This window comes from Pleurodeles waltl, chromosome 9 (assembly GCF_031143425.1).
Source record: "Pleurodeles waltl isolate 20211129_DDA chromosome 9, aPleWal1.hap1.20221129, whole genome shotgun sequence".
Taxonomy (NCBI): Eukaryota; Metazoa; Chordata; class Amphibia; order Caudata; family Salamandridae; genus Pleurodeles; species Pleurodeles waltl.
In genome coordinates, this window is record NC_090448.1 from 893,492,257 (window position 1) to 893,516,748 (window position 24,492).

Genomic DNA, 24,492 nt, shown 5'->3' on the forward strand with positions numbered 1-24,492 from the left:
TGCAAATACACACTGTTTTATCCCCACAGGAAACCCTGTGGAGAAACCATTCCCCTTCATCCACGCAAATCTAAAAGTGAGTCATTCTCCTTACCACTCCTGAAAAGTGTTTATGCCAGCCCTTGGTGGGAGTAAAAATCTGATCCATTCCAGGGCAAAAATAGGAATGAGAGGCATTTTTGAATGCTCTTAAGTCTACAAGTTAGTGAGCATTCACAAACTTCAAATGATAACGATGCCAAGGAAGAGTCATTCTATCTTTGAGCATGATTTATGGGTGTAGAGAACTACGCTCTCCTGGTAGAGATCTCCATACACCTAAATCGGCTAACCATTGTGAATTTCTGGTAGATGTAAAATAGTTGAATTTAAGTTTATTAATAATCAAGTTTACTTTTGCTAATCGGGGCCAATATAATAAATCCTTCCTTTAATAGCTTAAAACTTCCTTCAGTTGTTTCATTAAGAAGGTTAATCAGGAAGTTGGGATCTATCCTGCAGACACAAAATTGCTTACTTAAATATGCACAGAAAGCAATGTTTCAAGCAGACATTGGGATAATACAAGTGTGACTGCTTCAAGGGTTAGTAGTTTTAACAGCCCGAGCCCCCCCCCCCAACCCCTCATCCAGATAGGAGCCTCTATCACAACCACATCAGTTTTACTTCTGGGGAACCAGATATCTGCATCACATATTACAACATGAAAAATTATGGCCACCAGCTAAATCACCTTAAAGGCCAAGGTTGAAAATTCCCACAAAGCTGCAGACTAACCTCTCTAATCCCACGTTCAGGGCACAAAGAGAGCACTTCTTAGAGTCATATGTCTTGCCCCAACCTAATCTGACTTAAATTAAAGCTCAAAGTACAGGGAGTGCAGAATTATTAGGCAAGTTGTATTTTTGAGGATTAATTTTATTATTGAACAACAACCATGTTCTCAATGAACCCAAAAAACTAATTAATATCAAAACTGAATATTTTTGGAAGTAGTTTTTAGTTTGTTTTTAGTTTTAGCTATGTTAGGGGGATATCTGTGTGTGCAGGTGACTATTACTGTGCATAATGTTTAGGCAACTTAACAAAAAAAAATATATACCCATTTCAATTATTTATTATTACCAGTGAAACCAATATAACATCTCAACATTCACAAATATACATTTCTGACATTCAAAAACAAAACAAAAACAAATCAGTGACCAATATAGCCACCTTTCTTTGCAAGGACACTCAAAAGCCTGCCATCCATGGATTCTGTCAGTGTTTTGATCTGTTCACCATCAACATTGCGTGCAGCAGCAACCACAGCCTCCCAGACACTGTTCAGAGAGGTGTACTGTTTTCCCTCCTTGTAAATCTCACATTTGATGATGGACCACAGGTTCTCAATGGGGTTCAGATCAGGTGAACAAGGAGGCCATGTCATTAGATTTCCTTCTTTTATACCCTTTCTTGCCAGCCACGCTGTGGAGTACTTGGACGCGTGTGATGGAGCATTGTCCTGCATGAAAACCATGTTTTTCTTGAAGGATGCAGACTTCTTCCTGTACCACTGCTTGAAGAAGGTGTCTTCCAGGAACTGGCAGTAGGACTGGGAGTTGAGCTTGACTCCATCCTCAACCCGAAAAGGCCCCACAAGCTCATCTTTGATGATACCAGCCCAAACCAGTACTCCACCTCCACCTTGCTGGCGTCTGAGTCGGACTGGAGCTCTCTGCCCTTTACCAATCCAGCCACGGGCCCATCCATCTGGCCCATCAAGACTCACTCTCATTTCATCAGTCCATAAAACCTTAGAAAAATCAGTCTTGAGATATTTCTTGGCCCAGTCTTGACGTTTCAGCTTGTGTGTCTTGTTCAGTGGTGGTCGTCTTTCAGCCTTTCTTACCTTGGCCATGTCTCTGAGTATTGCACACCTTGTGCTTTTGGGCACTCCAGTGATGTTTCAGCTCTGAAATATGGCCAAACTGGTGGCAAGTGGCATCGTGGCAGCTGCACGCTTGACTTTTCTCAGTTCATGGGCAGTTATTTTGCGCCTTGGTTTTTCCACACGCTTCTTGCGACCCTGTTGACTATTTTGAATGAAACGCTTGATTGTTCGATGATCACGCTTCAGAAGCTTTGCAATTTTAAGAGTGCTGCATCCCTCTGCAAGATATCTCACTATTTTTGACTTTTCTGAGCCTGTCAAGTCCTTCTTTTGACCCATTTTGCCAAAGGAAAGGAAGTTGCCTAATAATTATGCACACCTGATATAGGGTGTTGATGTCATTAGACCACACCCCTTCTCATTACAGAGATGCACATCACCTAATATGCTTAATTGGTAGTAGGCTTTCGAGCCTATACAGCTTGGAGTAAGACAACATGCATAAAGAGGATGATGTGGTCAAAATACTCATTTGCCTAATAATTCTGCACTCCCTGTATTTATTCTTGTCCACAACCTAAAGTTTTTTATGCCCCAAATAGTGGCTCTTATTCTTAGGCCTTAGTCCAAAACAGAGAATCTTTGTTTCTTCCACATTTATTTTCATGTGATTTTCTTTGAGTACATGTTTAGGAAATTCAGTCCCCGTGGTTGGTCCAGATGTGTCCTGTCTAGGAGTACCATATTGCCTGAGTAAATCAGGAAACCACTGTGCTCCCTTCACCAACTTTGGAAAATTCCTTGCATTCCCCTCCAGATCACTGATGACCTTGTGTCTTTGTATGGAGCCAGGCTGATCAGGTACCCATCCTGCAGACTTTAGTGTGCCAGATGTTTCCCCATAGAGATCATAGAAGCACATGGGCGTGGCCCACCTGAGCATCCTTTCCTATAGTTTTCCTCTGGCCATAAAAGAGTTGGAGATTTTCGCAAAAGCATAAAGAGTAGGTTGTCTGCCCTTTAAATGGAGTGGCCAGCAATCATAGCTGCGACTGCTGCATTGTGCATCATGAACTTTCCAGCTTGGAACCCAACTTGAACTCTGAATATTAGCACAGCCTTCAATGTGTAGATATTGAAAACTTTGGTTGGCTCCACAATATCAACAACAGCTGATTGGTAGATGGCAAATTTACCTCCCCCTTTTTATGCATTGGTGTGAGTACCATAATGTTCCTTATTTCTGGGATTTTGCTAGTTTCCAACATTGCGCTAAACTGCCATACTAGAAAAGGAACCCACCTATAAACTAAACTCTTGGACTCACATTTGTTCTCAGTAATCAAAATGTGCAATCACCACTCCATACTTGTTTTGTTATTCTTTAATTAGGCACTGATGGGTTTGGCCTTTACGGTTTTTATGTGTGTGTGTATAAATGCATAGGTTAATATTGCATTTGCTGTGGCTTGAGGACTTCCCTTGTGAAAACAAAATACCACAATATTGTTTAGTTGTTAATAGAGTGATAATGTGATGACTATAAAGTTATGCTATACTATTCAGTCAGTGCTACATATGTAAATAAAATGCCTGTGCCCAAAGTTTCTATTGGGAGCATCCCACTGCAGAATGTCATGTTGTTGAATACATAGGCTGCATAGTTTTTTATTGAACTTCATGTCTATTACTGCCACCCTTCACTACCTGTGTCTTTCTCTCATTGTTTTGTATAACATACTTGCTTCAGCCACCTCATTTCGTTCATTGGTTTGTTGTTGTGTCATTCCTGTTTTGCATCCGCCCACTAAAGCATACCCAGGGGGCAGTGGGTCAGCATACTTAAGCCACCTGTTAACTTCATTTTGTGTGACTGCAATTTGCTCTCTCATAATGAGCAGATCCCCACACAAGATGGTTCCATTCCATGCCATTGTTTTCATTTTTACGTTATAACTATCTTAATGCTGCCTTTGTGTAAAGATCTGATTTGAGAGCAGGACACCTTTGATGTACAGGGCACACTTCAGCTTTATCAGTTCCTGACTCCTGTCAATGCAGTTGTAAATTCCTTTTGGAGTGACTTTTGCTTATCTGACTGCTGCTATTTCATTAGTCCGAAAACGTTGTGGAGAACAGAGCCTTTTTAAAGACGACAGTAATTAAAGCAACAGCTCACATGGACTCTGAATATAAGCTCTTGAGTGTGCTCTATCTTTGCAACCCTGTTTGCCATCCTTTCCTTATTTCTTTATTTTGCCATTGCTTGCTTTCTTTTTTCTTTTTTTTCCTTCCATTTACTTCCAACTTTCTATCCTTTTTGCCTCTTTCTTTCTTTTCTTCTTTTTTTCTCTCTCTCTTACCTTCATTCTTTTTCTGTCCTTCTTCCTTTCCCCTTTGTTTTTTCTTCCGTTCATTGCCTTCGTTCTTGCCTTATCTCCTTACCTTCTTTTCATGCCTTCTTTTGTTGTGCCCTTGTTGTCATTTCATGCCTTGCCTACCTTCTTTCTTTCATCCTTCTTTCTTTTTCATTCCTTCAGTTTTCTTCTTTTTGCTTCATTCTTTTTTGCCTCATTTTAACCTTCTTTCTTTGCTTTCCTTGCCTTCTATCTTTCTTTCTTTTCTTTCTTTTTTCTTTTCTTGATTTATTTTTTCTTATCCCATCTTTCTTGTCCTTCTTTCTTTTTTCTTTTTCCTTTCCTTATTTTTTCCTTCTTTCCTTTTCTGTCCTTTTTTTGTTTAGTTTCTGTTCTTCCTTCTTTCCTGTCTTCCCTTTTACCTACTTGCCTTCCTTCTTTTTCCTTCTCTTTCATTTCTTTGTCTTTTCACTTTCCTCCTTACCCTTTTTCCATCTTTCCTTGTTTTTCCTTTCCTTCCTTATTTCCTTTCACTCCCTTCTTGCCTTCTTTATTTTCTTCTATGTCCTTCTTGTTCCTTCTTTCCTTCTTGTCTTCCTTAATTCTTTCTTTTGGTCTTCTTTCTTTCATGCCTTCTTTCTTTCTTTTTTGCCTTCTTTCTTAAAGGCAAGATATTGGCAGCCATTGCCAGACCAATAGGCTTTTTCAAGTGTGTGTTAGTCAAGATGTTTTGATTTTACTAATGTTATGTTTATAACATAGTTATTTAAGAGGGGTTTCAGCCAGATTTCATCCATTAGTCTGTGGTTGTGTCATTCACATTTTTATTCCACCCACTCATGCATGCATCAAAGGGGCAAAGTGTCAGCCCACTTCAGCCGTTGGCTGACTTCACTATGAGTTACGTGATGCTGCACTTTAACAAGCAGCACATCCACATACAAAGTAGTTCCTTTAGAGCCAGGTTGTACTATGGTAATTTGTCCTTTTTTGAGACCAAAATGACATTTTTGCCCTTAGCCAATATTTTTTTAGGTTGATGAAGGCCCAGCACCTTCCTGAACAATAAAGTTATAAAGTTTTGCAAACACCATGACAAGGCAAAACAAGAATTACCAAAACAATAGTGGCCAACTCCACCTTCTCAATGCTTCTTTGGGTTCTTGTTCACCCCTGCATTCTCAATTTTTCACATACATCCAAGCCAGATGTATGAACTTTTATTTTGCAACTTGCAATTTGCGATTTGTTTGTGACTCACAAATTGCGAGTCTCAAAACAAAATGTGCAACAATGTTAACCACAATGTTTGCGATTCCCAAATGGGTTGCAAAGGACCTGCCTCATTATTATTCATGAAGCAAGTCGCAATTTGCAACCCATTTGGGAATGGCCACACTCACAGGAATGGTGGCCTTCTGGGGTCAGTAGACCACCATGTCTGTGACTGCTTAAAGCAGTTTTTTAATGTAATGCAGCACGTTTTCCTTAAAGGAAAACTGCATGAACTTCAAGAATGAAAAGTAAAAGTTTTCTTTTCATTTTTTCAGATTAGGCGGTGGTCCGTGGGACCACAGCCTGCTCTGAAAAAACATTTTCGCTACCATTCACAAAGGGGAAGGTTTTCTGTGGGGACCCCCTTCCCGTTTGCGAATGGGTTAACATCAATTTGGAATTGGTGTTAACTGCAATTGTTTTGCGACCACATTTATGGTCACAAAACAATCATACATCCCCCTGAGAGTCGCAATTAGGAAATGACTCCCTCGGAAAGCCCCTTTCTAATTGCGAGTCCAAATCCATATTTTGCAAGTCAGTAACTGGATACCGACTTGCAAAATAGGGATGGTACATTGTACAAGGCTATTTTGCGGTTGCAAATGACAATTTTCACTTTTTGAGACCACCAAAACTGCATTGTACATCTGGCCCTTATTTCCTTTTTAAAACTTTTTTAACATTCCAGTGCCAAGACATCTTTAGGCGAGTGTATGCTCAATAAAGAATAGCATAATGTAATCCAGGCATAATGCAAAGCCTTTTTGCTCAATACCTTATTATACGCCAGGGCCAAAAAATGTTACAAAATTCCCAATGTTTGCCTACATTTCACATAATATTTCCCCAAGTTGTTTTTTGTGGAACCTTAAATATTTATTTTCTTTTTTTGCAATCTGATCCCCCATTGAAATCAGGAATAATTTGCTAACTTTTCGCTGTATTAAGCAAGTCATCATACCATTTAATATTATTTTAATTACATTTATGTACCATAAAAATTGACATTGGTATGGCGTATTGTAGAGAGATTCTTAACACAATGGTCAGTATGTATATCGCACTTATGTTTTGCAAAGTAAGTGCAGTCACTTCGCATATACTGCAGAAACACTGACATGTACACTGACTAACTGTAGGTGTTGGTCATTCAGTGCAAAATTGCACTGATGCAAAGGCAAAACTTGTAATCAGGATATAGTACCACACTGCATTCCATCCCATAGCAATTTTCTATTCACAACGCTTCAGATTATCTGTCTTAAGTCCAGGTTGTCTTTCAGAAGTTGATCTAATATCAAATGTTCACTATAACAAATCTGATTTCTTCCAATGCCCTTTCAGAGTGTAGAGCTGAGCCACCTATTACTGGCAGTCGCCAACCTCGCTGAGCAGTGTCACATGCACCACTATGGCCCCCTGCAGGAACTTGCATTGTTGAGGAAACTGGATATGATCAAGGTAAAGGGTAAATCAGCACAGTGTACTTAAAGTCATTGTTGCACCTTGAACCTGTCACACCTTGTATTCGTAACACTGGATAATGAAATGTTTGGCTTCAGTTATGCATACTATTTTCCATATTAGAAAAAAATCAGAAGTCTTGATGTGTTGCAAATTTTTCTTACATATCAGCATGTTGATAAGTACAATGTTGTCCAGTGAGGAGGGCCCTCGGAGGTTGTTATTGACAGGGGTGAAATGTCCTTCTCAAATACATATGTTAGGTTGTGTGTTTATTCATGCAGTTAGATAGTAGTTTACATGAAGCACTAGTGTAGAACTGATTTGGGGGATTAGGCTCCACCATAGATTTCTCCTGGTGCAATGCAAGGTTTCTATTGAAATCCATTGGAGTTTTTTAGGGTCATACCAAGGTGCATACAAAAGTAGTGAATGCCATGGACCATATAAAAGTAGTGATCACCGATTATTTGGTGATGCTTCAATAACTTTAGGAATGGCGGTGCATTTTAAGGTGATTCCCTCGTGTGAAAACTGTTGATAATCTTCTGGGCTTTGAAGCAACACTTTTAAGAGAAATGTGTTTTCTCTCATGAATTTACCCTGGATATTATGGACCGTGGTCAAGAATGCTGAAATGAAAACAGGTTTCTCTGTAGATTCATAAATATTTCCACATTCACCTCAAAATATTCTGCCCTTCTGAGTAAAAACATATGCCTCCAAAAGCAGTAGCAGCTATTTTTGAACCGATCCATATGGCCAATACTGCAGCTTCACCACTGATTCAAATCAATAACTAAAGTGTAAGCATTATTTATTCATTACAAAATGAGGCACCCCTAAACACCATGTTGGTGGAGTGGGTGTTATTGAATGTAAGCACTTTCTTTTCACCAGGCTTCATTAAATGTGGAACATGAGGGGCTTAACTTTATAAAAGCTTTTATTTATTTAGAATGGCAGTAGACAATGCATCCAGAATTGCTGGTGGACAAGAAAAGAAGCAAGAGAAAACAAAATCAATATTCAAATGTGCAGCATCAAACCATGTAAACACAATGCACCTCAAGGTTAAAAGCAAGGTTTCAGTACTTATCCCCAATGCCTCAAGATTCCTCCATCAAATACAGACACAGATCAGGTGATAAGTCAAAGAGAGATAAGCTTAGCCTTATCCAGATCCCTAAGTTGAGTAAAGTGACCATACAAACAAAAGCAACAGCCATATTGAACCAAGAGCACTCCCCAGCGGGATCCAGTCTTAAGGATAAAGGCTAGCTATCTTAACCAATCCAGTAACCCCAGTTGGCTATATCCTTGGACGAGAGCCAGAGAGACAACCCATAGTCCTCCCCCTCCTCACCTCCACGGCCACTAAGCAGGCCCCACCCTATTCCATTTTTTCCAGGCAACTTCTAATTGGATGCCAAATCCTTCATCCCCTTTTTCTTGCTTTCACACTCTTACATGCATATAAACTCATTTTTAGATTAAACACTGCTAAAAGTCTAGATCTCCATTCTGCAAACACTGGGGGTTCCATACTAAGCCAGCCAGATGCTCTACACATTTGTACCACTGCCATTGCTTTGAAAATAAAATAAGCTTCTTTCTTCACAACCTCCCCACTAACCCCAGCTTCAACAGCCCCCAGCAATATCATCACAGGGGTAATCCGTGCCTGTTTTCCTGTGATCTGACTAATACACATAGCAATATCTCCCAGAAATGGAGCCAGAGCAGTACATGAAAAGAACATATTCACCCTCTATGCTTGATTACCCCCACAGCGATGATAACTGGTGCTAGGTCTTCTATCTCATTTATAAAGTTCAGTGTTTGCTCTCTAATCCTGCCGCCAACAAAGTTTTCCTCCCAATATCAATGGACTGCTGTACTAATAATCCTACTATGCCAAATCTTGCTTCCCACTTGGCATTAACAGAATCTAGGTTATCAAGCAATTCTTGCTGTAGCAAGCCATATATTGTCTCAATTCTTATCAATAGCCTCTACTAAAGGGACATGACCGATAGGAGATCGATTCTTGCATGACTTGATGATAAAATCCCTGATCTGGAGATACTTATAAAAGTTGCACCTAGTCAGCCCATAACTTGCTTGAATCTCGCTAAAGAGCACAGCTGATCTTCTTCAAACAAATCCCTGAGCATTGTAATCCCATGCTGTGCTCATCTTCTGCTGATTGTGTCATGAAAAATATCAGGTAATGCTGGTGACACCCATAACAGTGTATAATAATTAAATTTAGCTACTATGATGACCCTCATGATTTGCCTCCAGTCCTTATGCTCCCCTTGCCGTTTAATAAAACGGAGACAGTTTCCATCCATAGGAGTAGAAGTTCTGCCGAAACTGAGCAATTTCATGTCTGTTAAGAACCTGGCACTACGTTGGGGCCGTACTTGGGTTTCAGATGTCCCTTGCTTGTGCAGAGACTCGTCGGTTAATACTTTTCAAAGTTTTGAGTTACTGTCTAGTTCCGGCAGTAAAATGTCTTCAATCCCTCCAGGATACTGGACATTCTGAGGAGAAGTTTCCAGGAGATTAATCACGGGCATTCTGGAGCAGTACATCATTGATTTCTCTGAATCATTAAATATAGGACTATTAAATATGTCCCTAGGAAAGCTTTATTTTTTAACTACTACTTGATGTGACCTGAGGAAGGTGAGCGACCCTGAGAGGTCGTGAATTCACCGAAACGTACGTCAGCACTGGCCTATACATAAAGGACATTGCTTTGGATTTATCTGGATGCTACACAGCCCAGTGGGTACTAATTGAAGGTCTGATATGGACATTCCAGGAGTACGAATGAAATCATTATGAAGTTGTAAGATTTTAAAACATCTTATATGAAAAATGAGACCAGGAGGATCAGGAAAATAGAACATTGTAATATTATTGAATAATGCCAATTCTATATTTTTGAGAAAGATTGTTTATTTTGATAGCATCTGTTTGGCTGTGTGACATATGGGGACGGTTTCCCTTGCTGTTATAGATTAATTTGTCCTTTTTGTATTTATTGTATACATTTTTTTAGCATTGGTGTGAATGCATTGGAGTGACTGTGTATATTGCTTTTTATTAATTGTTCCTATGGAGGGCTATCCACTTCTATATTTCTTTTTGAGTTAATTAGCAATAGAGGCATTTTGGTGATTATTTAAATAAATAATATATATTTGAATTACTAAAAAGTATGAAATGTGTAACCTACATTATTAGTGAGGACGACTCTCTATATGTGTGCTGTTTGTTTTGTGTGTGTTTTAGGGATTCCGTTCTCAGGAACCCTTTTTCAACTTAGTGATTTTGGCTTTTTCTTGCTTAGAGGGATTATTTGAATTTAGACTCAATATTCCTCACCAGTCATCCCTTGGCATCAGTTCCTAAAACTAACTCATAGATTAATGGGGCTTCTGGTATCGTTAACCTAGCTGTCCTACCCGTGATGAATATATCCATATGCTCTAACATACAAGACCAGTAGTAAAAAGTGAGGTTGAGGACTGCCCAATCCCCTTGCTCCCTGGGGAATATTATATACTTCACCACCCTCCTTGCCTTCTTAAAACCCCAAAGAAAGCTGAAGCACAAACTTTCAAATTTCCCCAACCAAAACTTGTTGATTTCCAGGGGAATGGCCCTAACAAAATAAAGTAATTTAGGCAGAATCGTCATTGTGAGTATATTGCATCTCTCTGTGATACATAGATACAAACAGTTAAGTTTTCTCAATTCCTCCCCCAAAGTGTCCAGCAACGGGGCCATATTTAATATGACCAGATGTCCCAAAGATTCTGTCATCTGAGCCCCTAAATATGTGGCCTTCTCAACTCAGCGAAGGCCTCTACATCCAAGCCCTTTAGTACTGTAAGTAGGGTCTTAGCAACGTTCAGTTTATAACCTGAGAACGCCCCAAACATTTTAGCTTCCTTTTCCATCTCATTCACAGCTAGAAAAGGGTCTGAGGTGATTACTGCGATATCATCCACATAGGCTAAGACTTTGTACTCTGTTAGACCCGCCACAATGGGACAAATCTGAGAATTCCCCTCCAAAAGTGCAATAAAAGGGTCAATATAAAGAACAAATAACAAAGGCATATCCTTCTATTGATCATACTTTTTTCAGACTCAAGACCCATAATCTGCAATCTCACAGTAGGGGTACTATATAGCGCTTTCACAGCATTGATGTACCCTGGGCCAAACCCCTGTCTGTCTAAAACTGCCCATAGATGCCCCAAGTATCCCAGTTGAATGCCTTCTTTGCATCTAATAATACTAACTCCATTTCTATTGCGGCGACCTCAGCAATGCCGAATAAGGATATAACCCTTCTGATATGATCCACCGTTCTTCGGCCTCGTATAAATCCATGCTGACAAAGAGACACGAAAGACGGAATGACTCTACTCAACTTTCCCATAAATCTTTGCACCACAGTTTATTGAAGAAATTGGCCTATATGATCCTGGGTCCAAGGGGATTTACCTGTTTTCATAAAAAACACAATATTAGTTTCCTCCCATGAGGAAGGGATCTTCCCACCCTGGGCCGTCAAAAACACTGAATGTAAGTTGTGACAGATTTCATTGTAAACAATCTTGTAAAACTAATGGGGTATATTGTCTGGCCCAGGGCCTTTCCTACCACTAGATAGTTTATTACCTCACCCATTTCTTCAAGAATTTCTTCAAGAGATATTTGCATTTCCGACAGAGCATGGTCCTCCGAGTTAAGCCGGGGCCTGGTCATTGTATTTAGAACCTCATCATAACCAATCTGAGAAACAGCAATATCATCTGTATAACGATTCATGTAAAAATCTCTATGATATTAGCTGGTTTATCAAATCTACACTCTTTGGCATCCTGTACAGCCTTTATCCCCCTTTCAGCCTCCTTCTGCCTTAGACCTAGTGCCAACATGAGCTCAGCCTTTTCCCCAAAGATGGTACAATCCAGTTTATGGCTATAAAATTTAGCAGCGATTTCCTTGTTGAAATGTTGTAAGATTCTGGCCTTTCAAACTGCCACCTTTGTATGTATATCAGAGATCAGATGGCCCTGAGCTATTTCTTGGGCCTGTTGTTCGTCCTTTGCTAAAAGATTTTTATACATCACCTGAATCATATTATGTCTGACCTTTTGCTGATGTAGGACATAGCTTAATGTTTTCCCTCTAACTGAAGCCTTCAAAGCACCTCATACCATGATTCCTGTAGCATTGGCCTTGAGAAACCTGATCAGCCAATGACACATATAAGCCACATACTCTGAATCTAGCAGAAGCTTCCTGCCAAAAGTCCAGTTAGAATGTCGCTTCCCCAGCCTCGTGATCTGAACCTCTACAACCAATGTATTATGATCGGAGAGTGCACTTGCATATCTCGCGAATGTGGCCTGACCCCCAAGCCCGCTAGAGACTAACTGTACCAGTTTCTTGTGTGGATTAGAAAAAAATGTATACCCCGAATCTGGCACCCTAGACCTTTCCCAAATGTCCACAAGCTCATGATCTTTAATAATCCGCTGAAGAGCCCACCATACCAGGGGCTTTCTGCCCGAGCATACCCGGCGTTCCAGTGGATCTGCCTTTAGCTCCAGATTTAAATTGAAATCCCCACATAAAATCAGAGGTGTAGCCCCATTGGCCAATTCTATATTCAAAGAATCAATGATATCTGCTTCATCAAGGTTACAACCATACAATGAACACACCATAAATCTACCACTTCCAACCTAGCACTCACGATGATCCATCTGCCAAGTTTGTCAGCAGATCTTCGAGGTACCATACAGCCAGACCTTTTGTCAAGAATAACAACCACACTCGTCATAGACCCTTATCGGGTACAGGCCAGAAGTGTATATCCGAGATCAGCGATGAGTCCCCTCTTGCCCCGTGGAATATGAGTTTCTTGCATGCAAACTATATCTGGTTTTAGCAGTTTTAGGCGACATGCCACCGTCCCCTTTTGTTTCTATCAATCGAGCCACATATATTAATAGTATAAATACACACTATTTTTTCCCATGCCAGCTCATTCTAGAAAACAGATGCATTTGTAACAAGCCCAATATAATCTCCAATCTCTGCTGCAAAATCCCAAAACAGAGCTGCCTTGCCCCAACATAAAGACACAAAAGCCCAAGGTAGCCAATGATAATTCTACCCCAAATCGACCACCATCCTTGTCCACTGCACAAACAATCCTGCAAATAGCCCCATCACCTCTTCCCACCCAACTACCCCCAAGCCTTCCTCCCCCACCTGTCCTATCCCTCCCTGTTCCCCACTACTCCAGCCGCTAATGGCTCCAGCTCTGTTGATGGTGAGACGTCCTCCTCCCTTCCCCAAACTCATCATTGCTACCACACATAAGTCATCAAAAATACAGCCTGTTCCAACCCACCCCCCCTCCGAATTTCTTCAAAATAATTATATGCAATCAGCAATCAATACCAAGAAGAACACCCCAAAGGTTTTAGCACCTTTCTCAACTTCCTCTATGGTTATCTCAGTCACTGTTACCATTGCCAGAATCAAAATTTCTTAAACCCCATCATCCACCTCATCCTACAGTGAAACTGTCAAGGGACTCCTTTGCTTTGATTGAAGAAATGTGCCTTTTCCTGGATGACTACTTTCAGCGTTGCCGAGCTCAACAAGAACACCTGAACACCCTTCTGCTGAAAGGATTGAATCATTTGTCTTAACCACCAATGCCTCTCTACCCTGGCATGACAAAAATCCGGTTGACGAAAAATGAACCTCCTTCATACATACGCTTCCAGTCTGGAAAGGCAAGTTTAAATATTGCCTGCCGAAGCAAGAAGTACCCAAAGAATACCAGAATTGCCCTTGGTTAGCCATCATCTTGTAAATGTCGACCCTGTTGTTTAAAAGGAAACCTGTGAGCTCTTTGAACCTCGATGACCCAGTTCCAGTGGGCTAACTCCAAAAAAACACCTTAAAACAATTCTATATATTTATGGGCGTCAATACCCTCGACTCCCTCTGCAACCCCCAACACTCTTAGGTTATTACGCCTGAGTCTGTTATCAAGCTCTTCAAGTTTCCAGTGGGTGTCAGTAAACTAAGATTCCAGTGCCTCTGTCCTCTGTCGATTGATACCAACCTCAGACTCTAGGGATACCATTCTGTTTTCAACCTCCATCATTCTTTGGGAAAATTCCAAGCAGACTTTAGCCACCTTATAAATAGCCCCCTGTATCTTCCTATTATCTGTTTGGACCTACAGGATATCTGCCTGGGTTTCCTCACGATGGGCCATGATACTTTGGTATATTGCATCTAGTGTAGCCCCCTCCGAATGACTGAACACCCCAGATCCTTTCTCTCCTAACAAGTGCCCTTCAAGGCCAGGGCAGGCAGTATAGTCCCATTTTAGACCAGTCCCTAGACCAGCAGTGGGCCTAGCCTTCTCCTCAGGCCATTTGTTTCTGACTGCGTCAGGGATCAGGGTTTTCACCCTTCCATCAGGGATGCTTGCACCACTCAGAACACTCTCCAGCAAACCTCTCACCTCACTTCCCCCCAAAGACCCAGTGTCCTCATCCGCTGAATCCGAATGATCTGAGAAAGAAAGAATTCTCCCCCACCTCAATGTCCAAATGTAACACCTCCTGGGAGTAGCCTCCAGGCTTCAGTACATGTAATTTATCTTTTCCTAATATCTCAGGAATAGTCTGGGTCTGAATAGCTCCTTGGTTGAATACCTCAAATTGTGTGTCTTTAGGCATAACCTTCTCACCTTCCTTCATCACCTCTACCCCATCCTCAGATGAACCAGGTACATCAGCTCTTCCCTCAAATCACCAGGCCGGTCCTCCACCTGAGCAGCCCTGCAGCTATTTTGGGTATTGTGACCTGCGTGCCCGACAAGTTCCACACAGAGGCTCATACCCAGCTCCCATTCTCCCCTGATTTGCCTGATCCGTCAGCATAGCCCCTTCTTTATCAATACTCACAGTGGTAGAGTCCATTAGGTCATGCAATGTTGACACAGACACGGATACTGACTGGGGAGGCCCACAGGCAGCTTCCAAACTGGCAGGAGGGGGTCAGATTGGGCTTCAGGCAGCAAGTCAGTCTCCTTGGAAATGTCTCCTGAGGTCTGGGCCAAGCCCCGGGCAGGTGCTTGAAAACGTTCTGCTGCTGACACTCTCATAGCGGTCCCTGCAGGGCCAGCAGTGCCACTCAGCCCCAAGGTCGTGTGAGCAGACTAGCCGTCCTCATGTTTCTCAGGGCCTGTCCTACTGATGTAAGCCCCGCCCCTCTCATGCTTCACCACAGTGGGCCGGGGCTTGGATGCTCAAACAGCCTTTGGAGCCATACACAGCACCAGTGCGACTCCTACCACCAGTCAGTGCTGCAGAGAGTTGATCCTGTCAGCCCAAGCTCCTCGCACGAGCATTGGGAGAGTGCTAAGTCAAGCCATCCCTGAAAAAAGGTAAATCCAATCCATTTATCTGATCAAAATGTGCCAGACTAAATCCAATGCTTTCTCTGAGATCCATTTTGGGGGGTAGGGGGGGTTAGGGGTGGGTGGGTTCAGAACAGGCCGATAGACCGATGCTGAATTCGAGAGGAAGGAGGACTAATCGGCTCCCTCATATGGCCACCATATTGCCCGATTCTCCGGTACAATTAATTGTTAATCCAAACTTTTAAACAATAATGTCAAAATATAGTTTTAAAGGCTAAAAGTTCTTGAAGAGACTGAGCCCTACCTATGTACAGTTCTCCTTCCCATGAATGTCTCAGACTATTCATCTTGACTGTCCCTTAATAACTCCTGCATTTTAAAACTTTTATTATTTTTGTAGTTACCCATTGTAATGCCTCGTTGTCCATTTTTAGATGGTCAGAGAGATTTTTTCTGGTAGATCTGATGTCTAATGTTGTCCTTAAATGAGTGGCTGGCTCTCGAAAAGAGAGCAGTTTGCACATTTGATTTTTGTTTTGCATCTGACGTTTCCCCTTTCTGTATCTTTTATTTCAACTTCCTTGCATAAATGTGCAGTGACTTTAAAATTGTTTCTTCTGTGAGTGGAAAAATAAACTAATGATACATCTTTAAAACATGTGTATTGAAATAAATATATATATATCTATACACAGTAATGACTACAATCAAAGTTAATGAAAAATCAGTAACATTGTAGATCAAATATGTAACATTTAATCACGGAAAACACTTAGCTGCATAGTGTGGTGACACAAAATACATACATTTGAAAAGATAAAATCCATCTCCTGGACTTATTAAAAATATTTGTCCTTGTCTGGGTGCCTTCAGAACAACTTATTTATACTTTCTCTTGCTATTTCCACCATCCATGGAACAAACACATTCGGAAAGTCGCCTGTGGAATACCAAATGTGCTCCAGTGCCAAACAAAGTACCAAATACGAATAACTATAGTCATATTTTTATAACTGCAAACTTTCCACATTATCATTATATGACACGTGGGCCAACTATTTTGAAATAGTGAAAACTGTAAAAGCTTGCACAGTTTATAACAATGTTCACAGATTGGAAACACTGCATGTTATAAGATGGACTCATGGATAAAGAATATTTTGGTGCCTCCTTCAGTTCTAGCAATAGTAGCAGCAGGGATACCAACCGTTTTCACATACCTACTTAGAATGTTGCACAGGACAGTGAAGTATTCTAAAGCTGTCTTGCCCTGTTGCATTTCTAAAGACTTTACTACAGTAGGCGAGCTAGGTTAGCACTCTATTGCTTTATTAGAACAGTGATCTTCACAGTCAGCTGCCATGGAACTCAAGACATATAAATGTGTGTGTTATGAATATAATGCTTCATAGCAACCTTGCCTTTATGTTACTTGGCAGTTTTAACAATACACGCTACCATCCCTCTGCATGGATGATGACCATTTGTTTTACTTTTACAAATTACAACATGTAGTGGAACATAGGACTATGTCATCAAATCAGTTCTGTATTATGAGCTAAATTTTCATTGTTATGCTCATGTATGCGAATTTGTGGCAATAACAAAATAATATTTATTGATGGAAACTGCTTAACAGTATAGTGTCTCCAGATTTAAGCGTACAGAGACTAAATGACAAAAGTGCTCCATGTTTGCTCTGCAGAAGGGCTAAGAATAGCATCACAGAAAGGGCTGCACTCCTAAACCTGGAGTACCAAATGTGAAACTGTTATGGCAGGAGGTGAACATTGAAAGGTGGGAGTTTCCTCATTCGTAAGAGAGTGCAGCTCTCTGTAAGTGAGAGAATCTCTTTGCCATGACTCAGGCTCCCATTACTGAACCATGCTCAGGGGCAAAGAAGTGGCAGACTTTGCTGTCCATTCATCATGCTCTCTGGGTTGCCTCTGGGAAGGGGTATGAAGGTCTGATGAATCCCACGGGGCCTAGTCAAAGGAGAGTGCAATCACAGACCACACCATGCAAACAGGGAGCGTCCCTGGACCTCTTCAAAAGGGAGGCCAGACGGACCAATGGAGAGACTAAACACTAAGGGCCTTATTACGACCTTGACTGAGGGGTTTCCTCCATCACAAATATGGCGGCTATCCCGTCCGCAGTATGATGATTCTATTATATTCAATGGAGATTGTAATACAGCAGACTGGATATCCCTCACATTTGTGATGGAGGAAACCCCTCTCTTAAGGTTGTAAGAAGGTCCTAAGTGTACACAAACATTTTTCTTGTAACCAAATGGCCTACTAACACTATTGGTAATTGAAAGCAAAACTCTAGAGAATTTTATGTTTTTTCTGTTCTTACTATAAACCACTGACAAAGAGAATTTTGAAACCTACTCTTAAGCCACATGGTTTTAATCAGTATAAACCAGCCCTGTATTTCTTGTGAATGCTTCTGAATGAGTTTGCTTGTTTAAACGTAGTGTTTTTTTTTTTTAAATGGCTGACGAGAATGTTGATGAATTTTTTGCTGTATTTCTTCTTGTTATCTTGTATTGTGCTTTTTGTATTTATGTGTTTGTTGCTGTTGCTTTTATGATTTGCTGTTGCTTTTATGATTTGTTAAGAGTCGAATAAAACCTTAATTGAATGCAAAATTCACCTTTTAAATATAAAGTTCAGCATAGTATTGTGTTGTATTACTCTCAGCAGTTATACTATTGTTTTCAATTTCATTTGTCATTATACTGTTACATGACAGCATTGTTAGGTCACTGTACTAGGCTTGAAGGCAGCATTAATGAAGGGAGTTAATTTTGATGGCTATAGAGATAGCAATCATAGAACAGGTTCACTGAATTGTATAAACTTACACTGTCTCTCGTCATACCAAAAATGTTCTTTTTGTGTTCCCAGGAATATATTTTAGAAAAAATGCAAGTTTTACAAATAAGCAGAGGACCTGCTGAAACTGAATCATATGGATCATCTCCCAGAGAGCAATCTAAAAAGACTAAAACTGTACCCAAGAAGGAAAAGTTACAAATAAACAGGAGACTTTCAGGACCGATTTAGTCAAAGACTGTCAACTATAAAGCTTGATACATTGGACACAATCATGTAACAAATGTTTATTGGTGATACAATATCAGCATTTTTTTTTTAACAGAACAGATTGGTGCAGGACAGATTTTTCGATCATTGCTTAACACACACATGAAACTTGTTAGAGTTCCTTTCCCTTTCACTCCTTGGAAAAGCACTTAATCTAATTAAGGGAATTTTTATGTGTGTTTCAAATGTGCCGACCTATCTACAAAATGTTTGAGAATATCCAAGAACCAAGAAATTTGTGGTTGTTCACTGAATTATGCATGACACTGAATAACTGGTCAAGCAGACAATTCTCTGTTAAAATAAGTTCATTTTGCTTGTTGAAAAAGTTTACTAATGCATTATTTCAAATCACAAATGACTTTTCGGTGATTCACAAAATGTTTGTGTCCTAGACACAAATGTGAATAGGTCTCTCATGGCTCCCCAAAGGGAATTTGGAATAGACCACCTACTAGTCCCATAACATGTCCATAAAGTTATCCATATATCTCTCTGCTCTGAAATCAGTGATTAGGGAGTTGTAGTAGGTCATTCATTCTCCCAGCACATTTCATGAAGGGTTTAAACAAGTTCTCATTGTTTCAAAACTATTTCAGAGAGAAGGCGGGTTGGAAAAGCCCCCCCTCCCGTCCAAAAGCTTCCATAGAATTTGATAGTGTGATTTTGGTCCTTCTCTGACTAAATACATTTCAGAGTAATGCAAGACTTGAATGCCAACCATTTCAGTCAGAATTGTAGCAGTTCCCTTGTTATTTATCATGCATTTTATGTGGTCTTTGAGGAGGTCACTCTTTCTGAGGCCATTTAATGTGAGATTGTAGTAGTTCCCTCCTAGGTCTCAAGTAATTAAGTGAGGAGCTGGAGCAGGTTTCTTACTGTTCTTAAAGTATGCATTGGAACAAGTCACCAACTCTCTAATGTATCCACGAGAATTTGAAGATGGTATCTCTCAGTCACCAGAGCATTTCATTGGGAGTTGATGCCTGTCCCTGAATTATTTCAAAACAGTGAGGAAGCAGGTGGAGCAAATCCCCAAGCATTTCATGCCTCACTGGCCACAAAGCATTTAATACAAAGAAAAAACAAGTCACTTACTCTTCCCAAAACATTGTATGGGAAGATAGATCAAGTCATGCTTTGCTTCCAAAGAACTTACTGGAGATTTACGAGTTTCTGAAGTTTCACGTACATTATCAACATTTGCAGTAAGTCCACCTTGTGCCCAGAACGTTTAATTAGTTCATGGGAGGCTGGAGAAATCCCCCAAAGTGCATCAGCAGTATCTACTCGGCATTCTGGTCAGTTGCTTTCACTGCCTATCTAAAATTTTATGTGGGGACTTTATTGTGTTATTACAAGTATAGAATGGCTGCTGTGACATGCCTTCAATTTTATCTTTCACATCTTTAGGTCTTTTGGAGTAGTGTGAGACAAGCTTTGTAAACTACACTGGGCAAGATTAGGAACACATTGCATCTGTCTTTATTCCACACAAATGTTCCACAGCTAGGCATGAGTAAGCTACCAGTTTGCCAAAAGTATGTCCATTTGTGCTCAATTTTGGTATTTCATTTTTTCTATGGGGTTGATGTCCTATCGTTTTATTACTTTTACACAGCATAGTAAGGGATTGGGTGAGCTTGTGAATGAGAGACATCCAGACAACTTGCCTATAAGTGTAAAGATAGCCTAAACATTTACACTGTTCAGAAAGCCACTAAGATCTGTCAATCCCCAGCAATAACTCCAGCAATTCAAGACAGATCTATGTAAATCTGTCTCTAGTACTCTGGTTTTAAATCCTATCTAGCCAATCTAGAAACTCATAGCTATCATGTTCTGTGGGAATAAAGAGTTATATAAACTACCCAGTATTTACTGTGACTTATAGTGAATGAGGATCTGCCCTTGATGCAGAGAAACCAGAATGACCACAGTGGTCAGGGCTCGTGCTTTCATAAGTAAGATGAGACAATGGAGCAGCTCCAAAACATGTCTAGCTGTGGTGGCAATTTACTACAAAAGACATGAAACACAACGTTTTACATTTTATTGAGAACACTGCAGGAGGCATAATTCTGTTTTGCTTTGATCACTTAAAATCCCGGAACCATACATGGCAGTATTTTCCATGTTCCCATCTGCTCTATCTAGTAGGATTGAGAAACTTGTCACTTGTGGTCTTGTGTTTACAACAACTCCACAGTGTTGTGTATTGCTACTACCCACAACATGGGTGGTCCAAAGGTTAAACATTTAAAAACATACAGCATCAATTGTTTAGCCAATCAGACTGTGTAATGTTAGTTAGCAGTATCCTATTACCTAGATATACTGTTTCTTATTTCTGAAAGCCCAAAGCATATGCCAGGTACATGTTTTTATTCCTTCTCATATTCCTGTGTATCCTACCCCTACCTCTGGGGACCACCCTTCTTCGCAAGGAAACTAGAAAAATTATTTTCCATCTAAAGACTTTTGTTCCGTTGCACAAAACTAAATCCATGGGGCTGTTTCAAGCCCTTTCTAATACAGAACACAGAACACTATTTACACCTGGAACATCAAGGTATAAATTTAGTTTAGAACTGCATAGATGTTTGGAAAAAAACATTGAAAATGTTTCTAAATACCTACAAACGGTTCTTCTATCATTCTGCATTGCCTCCTTGCACATCACTGGAAACGGAATATCTGCTGGGTTTCCTTATCTTGTAAGTGGCATCATCTGTGTTTCAAAACATCTTCAGATCATTATTTTGCAAATAAGGATCTGGATTCTATATAAAAAGATTGCCACTTTTGCACACATAAGTTCTATTTATGTGCAGAAAATGTTTTGCAAATTGGACTTGTGAGACAAAATTCAATCCCCTTTCCTGTAAATGCATGAAAATGCATGTACATCAAATGTGACATTGCACTTCAAAAGGAAAATATGTGTATCAAAAGGAAAATATGCATAAAATGTATGGTTTTGTTTCTGGACAAATAGGCACTGTGTCTCAAAGATGAGTTCTGCCACTTTTACCCAGTGTTGGCCTGCACACTCATATGCCAAAATTCTATATATTTTATAGTATGAGAAATAGATGCATAATACCAACAAGTGCCTGTTTGCAGTGGATGTATTGACTTCTTCTAGACCTTCTTTGGAATTGGCAGAATATTCTAGGTCACCTGCAGTGTGGGCATTGGCCCTAATGGCATATTTATTAAGCACACAATGGGGGTCATTCTGACCCTGGCGGCGGCCACCGACCACAGGAGCACCGCCAACAGGCTGGCGGTGCTCCCACGAGCATTCTGACCACGGCGGTTCAGCCGCGGTCAGAAGCGGAAAGTCGGCGATCTCCCGCCGACTTCCCGCTGCTCGGGGGAATCCTCCATGGCGGCGGAGCGCGCTCCGCCGCCATGGGGATTCTGACACCCCCTACCGCCATCCTGTTCCTGGCGGGTCTCCCGCCAGGAACAGGATGGCGGTAGGGGGTGCCGCGGGGCCCCTGGGGGCCCCTGCAGTGCCCATGCCAATGGCATGGGCACTGCAGGGGCCCCCGTAAGAGGGCCCCACTGTGTATTTCAGTGTCTGCAATGCAGACACTGAAATACGCGACGGGTGCAAACTGCACCCGTCGTACCCCTGCAACTACGCCGGCTCAATTCTGAGCCGGCGTCCTCGTTGCAGGGGCATTTCCTCTGGGCCGGCGGGCGCTCTTTTGGAGAGCGCCCGCCGGCCCAGAGGAAATGTCTGAATGGCTGCCGCGGTCATTTGGCGGCTCCCTCCAGGCGGGCGGCTCCCGCCGCCCGCCGGGCTCAGAATGAGCCCCAATATCAAGTTCCTTAAAAGTAAAGGCTGTTAACTACTTATATTCCTCAGCCAAAAGAATAATTATAATTTGCTCCATTGTCAGAGGAAGTATGTAATGAGCTGGAAGCTGCTGGGAGGGGATGAGTACATTGCGTCAAAGGATGAAATAGGACAGGAGGAATGAATAATGAATGAGGAGATGGTACTGCTGATTTAAACAGCTGTTTGAGGGTTCTAAATGTTAATGCTTGAGTGTGGATAGTCAAATCAAACATCATTGAGGAGGACCTGGCTCTCACTAATACTAGCGAGGCATTAGGCAGAAAAGCCACCATTAAAATATAGAAATGCAGAATAATCTAATTCAAGAGACAGGGTTTAGAGAGGGGTGGATGTGCGGCCCCTTGTGTGAATGCTAGCATTAAAGCAACAGAAGTGCATGGACTCTAAAGAGATGCAGTGCAGCAACTGTCTGTGGGAGGCACAACAAGAACACTAGACCCAACATTGTCCCACAAAGTTCACACTCACTGAAGCAGTTCCATAATAAAAATCTAGCTGAAGGCATTCAAAAATAAATTCAAATCAATTGGGCCAATGCTGATAGGGAATCTAAATTTGTAGGGTGGAACTGGAACACCCTTTGGTTGAATAAGTCAAAGTATCACTATTTCAAACAAAGAACATTCACAGGTTCAGCTTCTATAAAGGCAAGGACTCTGGTCAACAGAAGAGTGAACTTTACAAAGATGGCAGTAGTGATGTGGGTGAACAGGATATGGGAAACATATGACCTATGTACTACTAGGGTCAATAAAGGCCAGAGAGAATTGTGATTACAGGACTGGAGAGAGTTGGGCTATGTTGTAGGGGTATCTGCCAGGTATCTACAATGAACAAAGAGATGCTTGAAGCAAACTCCCTACAGGCTCATCACATGAGAACACGAGTGGTAGCTGCATTCAAAAGGGAATAAAGGCTCATTATTAAATCAGTTACAAAAAACTAATGTGAAATGAGGATATGCTAAGGCAGGGTTTTGAGGCCAAATGGATAAAGAACAAACCTGAGATAGTTGAACAGGATAAAGAAATATCACTGTACAAAAGGCAACAGCAGTGGTCACAGATGAGCTGCAAAGGATGGAGGACAAGGGTTGGTGCTATCATTTTTATATACCAATACTCCCTGCTTGAGCTTGCCAAGTTGAATGTGGGTAAAGCTATTAGATCAGATGGAATGTTTATTGGTATGTTAAGGTAGCTTAAAACCCTAATGGCAAACCTTTCTTCCATGAGGAAGTGTAACAAACTCTTAATAATGTAGGAGTAAGAGTAAATCTTGTTCCCTCACAGAAAAATATTTGTGACTTGAGCCTTAAGGTAGAAGGTGGCAACACCTTTAAAACCATTTATTTACTTGCCACAGTGAGGGATTTTTACTCTGGAGCAAAAAAGTGGACTTGGTTGCCACAAAGTAAATTTGTAAGTTACAATCCAGTCACACTGACACCAGAGGTGGTACAAATGATAGAGTACATTGTAAATAACAGAGCTGCCTAATACTTTTTCCAAAGGGGGATTATGTGATTTGTGTTTCCCATTGGGAAAGTCACGCCAGATGAGTCTAATTGCTGTTTGACTGCATGACCAGGAAAATGCACCAAGTTAACAAAAGGAAGGTTTCATTCATTGTAAACTTCAAATATAATTGGATGTCATCTGCATAATGATGTATTTTGACACCTGTGTCTGCAAAGTGCACGTTTATTGGTTCCACCTATGGATCGAATAATTTTGAGGATAATATGAAACATTGTGGCACTCATTGGGGCATTTCTTTTACTTCTGATGTATGCTTGACATTTTTTTCTAGTTCACTTCTTTTGGTGAGAAAGAATAGGAACCAGTTTAGAACATGCTTGAGAAGCCCCATTTTGTGTTTTTTCCTTGATCTATTATATAGGACTCTATTGATATCTCTATTATCTTTGTCCCGCGTTCTGTGGACATAGTCAAGTATTGTCTCTGTGCTGAAACCTTTCCTAAATCTGAGTGTTGATCATCAATAGGGATGTTGGTAGTTAAGCATTTTTTTTAT

At 40.9% G+C, this 24,492-nt stretch overlaps 1 protein-coding gene across 1 annotated transcript in view; it reads left to right on the forward strand.

Annotated features, from left to right (window-relative positions):
- The window catches only part of CCDC197 (coiled-coil domain containing 197), a 212,589-nt gene extending 190,698 nt beyond the window's left edge, over positions 1-21,891 (forward strand). The window contains exons 8-9 of the mRNA XM_069208233.1: positions 6,856-6,972; positions 18,384-21,891. Of these exons, the coding sequence (XP_069064334.1) occupies positions 6,856-6,972; positions 18,384-18,542 (276 nt within the window). The 3' untranslated portion in view covers positions 18,543-21,891. The remainder of the gene's footprint in view (positions 1-6,855; positions 6,973-18,383) is intronic.
- Positions 21,892-24,492: the final 2,601 nt, after the last annotated feature.